Source organism: Limulus polyphemus, unplaced genomic scaffold, assembly GCF_000517525.1.
Source record: "Limulus polyphemus unplaced genomic scaffold, Limulus_polyphemus-2.1.2 Scaffold1792, whole genome shotgun sequence".
In the NCBI taxonomy this organism is placed as follows: Eukaryota; Metazoa; Arthropoda; class Merostomata; order Xiphosura; family Limulidae; genus Limulus; species Limulus polyphemus.
The window spans coordinates 38003-44002 of record NW_013667402.1 but is presented as its reverse complement, the minus strand read 5'-3'; the positions used below and the strand labels follow the sequence as shown (position 1 = coordinate 44002).

The 6000-nt window shown below is 28.4% G+C and overlaps 1 protein-coding gene across 1 annotated transcript in view; it reads right to left on the bottom strand.

Annotated features, from left to right (window-relative positions):
• Nucleotides 1–6000, bottom strand: part of LOC106464949 (lon protease homolog 2, peroxisomal-like) — a 55359-nt gene that overhangs the window by 12493 nt on the left and 36866 nt on the right. Inside the window, exon 13 of the mRNA XM_013925123.2 lies at nucleotides 2082–2192. Coding sequence (XP_013780577.1) covers nucleotides 2082–2192 — 111 coding nt within the window. The remainder of the gene's footprint in view (nucleotides 1–2081; nucleotides 2193–6000) is intronic.

The window sequence follows — 6000 nt, the reverse complement described above, 5'->3', positions numbered from 1 at the left end:
CTTGAAATCTTGGTTCAAAAGAAAGAGATAGCAGCCAAACACATTAAAATGGCTGAGAAAGCCACTAGGGGGACATTCTGAGCTTTCGATTGGTTATTCATGTCATATATAGAGGTAGGTGTATATATAAGGGAGCATTTCCAAAATTCGAAAGAGGTGGTTGGAGTGCAACTGTGTTTGATTTATTACTTGAGCAATATCTTAGCAAATAGAAAAGATAAGAGGTTCTTATTTTACATTCTAACTTGTCAATATTGGTAATTTGAGTTCCTAATTCATACGAAACTACAGACTTAGTATTTTCACATCACAAACATCTAATTTGAACCAGTGCTGCATTCAACATACTGGGTGACACACAAAAATCAATGTTTAACTGTTTTGTTTAGTATTTACTTTTAAATGAACATATTATACCATATATAATATTAAAATTTCAATTATAATCTACAGTTTGATACCAAACTTATTGACATAAATTTATGAAATAGTAGTTCAATAAAATTTTGAATTTGAGTCAACAAATGTGATGACATGACCTTTGACCTATCTGGAGAGGGTTACTTCAACTAACCTAACCTTAACAAACTTAAACAGTTTCATATTTGTACATTTTAGTTAATTTTATAATAATAAATAAAGAATACACATGAAAAACAAGAAAAAGTACTTACCTAGGTTTTTTTTTTTGCTGTCAACAGCACTTAACCATACTTTTTTAAACTAATGGTAGTATTACACTAAGTAATTTTTTATTCAATTAAATAATGCACCAAAGAACACAGAGATAATAATGTGCAAAATGCAGACAATGTCCCATAATTATCATAATTTTCTGGCTTTCTAACTATGAGACAAGAGCTGTTCACACTTCAGCTAAGCTTATTGATGTGTTTCCTATGGGAATCAAGCTTCAACTGAAAGCAAAATTGACAATTTTCTTCATAGAAAACAACATAATATAATATGTCATTTGATAGAAGAAAACCTTGGTTGGCTTTCTATTGGTTATAAATAATATAGTATTGAACAGCAGAAAGAATTATTGGGAATTTCTGAAAGGAAGAATGTTACAGGTGTATATGGGAAGAGGGGTCTGTTTGTCTATTTCATGGCTCTGTTACCAAGTAAGATTGAAAGCTATGAAAATTATGCTTTGCCTGAGCAATGAAGACATTATAATAAATTATTTATAATACATTTCATACTTTTGGAGGGATTGTAAATAAATTAGAGAAGAGGGGATGCTTAGAGAACAAATAACACAATTTTTCACACTAGGGGAAGTTGTAGCTTTTTTTTACTATTTATAAAAGTAAGAACTTAAAACCTTTATACTATTAAAATATAGATTTTATGCTATATTTATTGGTATACCATGAAAAGAAAATAGTTTAATTAAATTTTGAATGTAACTCACTAAAACCTTGTGACCTGAGCAGAAAAAGATGTCCATGGAGAGAGGGTTAAACTAATCTTTTTTTTTGAAATTGATGGATTTTCTTTATTATATATAAACAAGTATTTATTGCTATTATTTAAAACAATGATAACTTAAGATTATGATTGAAATGTTAAAAAGTAAAATAATCTGATTACTGTTTTATAAACTACACAGCAAGTTTTTGTTTTATGGTTATCTTTACAAACAGTAAAAAGTCACAATATCCTTGAGTTTCATTTAGTTCTTTTTTTCTTATGCTCACTATGCCTAATATGTGTTTACAAGTTTGACATTACATACACATTTGGATTCGTTATGGTACTTTTTTGCAGGCAGTAATAAGTACTTTCTAGTCATTAAAGTTTAATCTTATACCATGATTCTCTAAACATGGATACTTTGGTCTTCCAATAGTTTAAACATTAAAAAAAGAATAGGTTCAATTCCCTCCAAACTGACTACATTACCATTCTCTGACAATAAAAGTCTAAAGTGGTTTTATATATATATATTAAATATTTGATGACCTACACTGCCAATTGATGTGAAAAACAAAAGTGGGGAAGTAAGGAGTAAGCCTTCACTCTAAAGTTGAAGTATTAAGTTTTATATTTTACTTTGTGTGCTATTTACATACCTTCACCGATTGTGGTACTTCAATTAAGTCTTTCTCATTTTTCTTTGGTAAGATTACTCTCCTCATACCAGCCTGATGAGCTGCCAGAACCTTTTCTTTAATCCCTCCGACCTATACAAGATAAGTCAAGAACAGCTTTGTTATGAAAACTAACTTTTTTTTTTTACTGTTTCTGTGTTTAAGCCTTATCTTCGTGTTGTTTTGTTTCATTAAAGTGAATAAGTATACTATAAACATTTTTTAAAAATAAAATAGAAAAAACTTTTTCAATATACAAATGAACACAATTGTTTTTAGGACTAAAAATGTTTTAACTGTTATGCATAATTTTCAAAATGGGAAAAATTAGGTTAGTTCAAAACTCTGTTTAAACTGCATCAAAACTTCATATTAGTGAAAGTATCTATTAGTATACATATTCACAAAGATTTTTTAAATAATGGTTCAAGTAGTTAATTTTTGTTACCAAATTATTTGAAGTTAACTGAAAGGTCATATTGATAAGCCCTTAGCAGGACATAAACTTGAAGTAATCAATGTATAAAAGTGATCTACAGACTACTACTATCTGATAGTCATGTACTCAAAATACACGCAGCATTCACAGAGCTTTGAGCTTAACTAATGGTGCATGTATTAAACAGTGTCAAAACTAGTGATGTCAGGCAACACCAGACCTTGAACTTATGCTTATGTGAGGAACTTCTTAAAGACGGTGATCCTGTTTATTATCATCCAGCAAAACACACCTTGAAACCAGTATTGGAGAACTAGTAAAGAACTTTCATCATATACTTTAAATAGAGTTAGATTTCTACAGAAACACTGAGTGGACTATATAAAGCTACCTGATACACAGATAAAACAGCAAAATTCAAACCTTCCAAAACTACTATTTTAAGACACATAACAGTACAGAAAGGAGTATGAAAATGGCATTTTCCTACAAAAAGTTGGTGGACAGTGTCCACCCTCAAGTCTTAACACTGACTTTTCAGTTCAACCAATAAATAGCACTCAAACAAGCATACACTGTGAGAGATCTTACTGAGTACTATCATTATACTTATCTTATTAAAATATGTTATAAAATTCACATCAGAATTAATCTATAACATCATGCTTGTCCATATAAAACTACAGTTAAAAACATTAATCTGGGTTTTGAGGAGTATCTTCAAAAACTTCATTAAGACTATGTATCAATTTTCCCATTAATGTCATATTACATCTTGGAGCATTAATCAAAAAAAATTATAAAAACAAGTATTAAGTTTGTATAAAAATTCACAAATAAATATATCAACTTAAGACAAAAAAACATTGAGTTCTGATTAACTCTTTCCAAACAGAATCAGTCGATGTGACCAATCTGGTAATCACAGAGTAATCATCAGTTTCCATACTATAACTTTTAATATGTTATGGTTATCTTCCCAAAATTTGGCAAGCTTTCAGGAAATATTATAACACATAAAACCAATTTTCCATTACATATTCCTAATAAAAATTTGTTTATGAACATACTGTGTCAGAGTGTTGACCACTCTGAGTAAAAAGTGATTTTCATGTTAAGATTAAAATCACTTTTCTTCATCAGAATATTTTCAAATTTTATTTGCATAACCTCTAAAACCTTTCAAATAATATCTAAATTTTTTTTCAGTAAAATTTTAAGTCTTATTTGATATTTTCTCTACTCTAACTCTCTCAATTGGACCAACCTTATTACCACTATAAAGAAATGTGAAATAAATATAATTACCCTTTTATCTTTCTATAATGACTTCAAGTTGTAACTGGATACTACAATTATATATCCTAAATAGCTTAATGATCTTAATAGTCTACACTTGTTTATACTTAACCTTTTCACAATGAGCATCCTTTACTGTGCATGTCATGAGGTTTTTAATGACTTACATAAAATTTTAATTAAACTACTTTTTGTTTATGTTATACCAATTAGTATAGCATAAAATCATAGCTAATAATCCATATTTTAATAGTATATAAGTTTTAAGTTCTTGATTTTATAAGGCAATATTAAAAACAAATCCTGAGTTTTCTCCAGTGTGAGAAATGCGACATTTTTTCTCAAGGCACCCCCTCCTCTGTACTTTATTCACCACCCCTACAATAAGTTTGAAATTTAATGTAAATTACTCTCTACCAAATTGTCATTGTTAGACAAAACATAAATTTTATAGCCTTCAATCTTGTTTGGTTACAGAGCCATCAAATAGAAAATCACACCCACCTGTCATATCCTCTCTTTCAGGATTTGTTAATAGTTCTATCTTACATTTAATATTACATTATTTATAACCAATAGAAAGTTAACGTTTTCATCTATCAAATGATATATCATATTAAATTGTCTTATGAACAGAGAATTGTCAATTTCTCTTTTAGTATAAGCTTCATTCCCACGAGAAAGGTATTGTCTAGCGAGTATGAATTTGTAACTGCTCTTGTTGCATAGTTAGAAAGTCAGAAAAATTGTGATAGTTATGGGACACTGAGTGTTTTTTGTATGTTATTATTATATGTTTTTCAGTGCATCATTTGATTAAATAGAAATTATTCAGTGCAATACTACCATTAGTATAAAAAAGTAGGGTTAAGTGTCATTGACAGTTGACACCAAAAAGAAAAAAAGAAAACCCGAGTAAGTACTTTATTTCTTGTTTTTCATGTGTATTTTCTTTATTTATTATTATAAAACTAACTAAAATGTCAATATAAGAATCTCTTTAGGTTAGTAAAAGTTAGATTAGGTAAAATAAGTAATAATGATAATATAATAAAAATGTTTCATAAGGCATGCATGTGTGCAGCTCGGAGTAGCTTGTGGTTAATGTAGTTCAATAGTGTAATGTGAGCTTTATGTTCCCCAAGTGATTTACAACGTATAATGGTGGGAATAGTGGGAATGGTTCAAAGCACAATAAAACAATATACTTTAAGTATAAATAGATGTATACTGTTATGAGTTTAATGCTACTTAGGATAAACTATTGCATTTTCATATTACAATTTGAAATCACTCTAGTAAGAAAAAAAAGGGTAATTTAGATTTATTCAATTTTTTTTGTGGTGGTTACGAGGTTGGTGAAATTGACGAACCTTGTATAGAGAAAATAACAGATAAAATATAAAGTTTTACTGAAAAGAAACATTTGAAATGTATTTAGGAGGTTTTAGAGATTATACAAATGAACTTTTGATATGAATAAAAGTATTTTAATCTTAACATGAAAATCACATTGCACTCAGACTAGTAAAAAAAGACTTGATATATTCACAGACAAATTTGTTTTTTTTTAGTTTATTAAAAATACTTCACTAAAAAATATGATTTGTTGTATGTGAAAGACTTATAATGTTCACTGAAAGTCTATCAAATTTTGTGAAGGTATACATACTATATTAAAAGTTAGTAGTATCAAAACTATAATGATTTTAAAGGAGTACAAAGTGGTCATGTGGTTGGTAAATTCAACAGAGCCCTTGTAGAGAGGGTTAATTTTATTGCCTATTGAACTATGTCTAACTAATAATAGCACCATGAAGTTGTAAATCACTCAGTAAATGTGTAGCTCATGTTACTGTATTAAAAGATGTAAAACATGAGCTCCTGGTGAGAATACCTCTTGAAGAATTTTTATTATTATTTTTCATTATCTTATCAAATCTAAACTTATCTAATCTAAAAAGTTCTTAATTTTCACATTTTAGTTACTTTTATAACAATAAATAAATATACATAAAAAACAAGAAATATAATACTTACCTTTGACCTCTTGTTTTTGTGCTGTCAGTTGACAATGAAATTGAAGCCTACTCTTTTATAACGATGGTATTAGTACACTAATAATTCCTTATTTACTTAAATAATGCACTTAAGAACACGGGA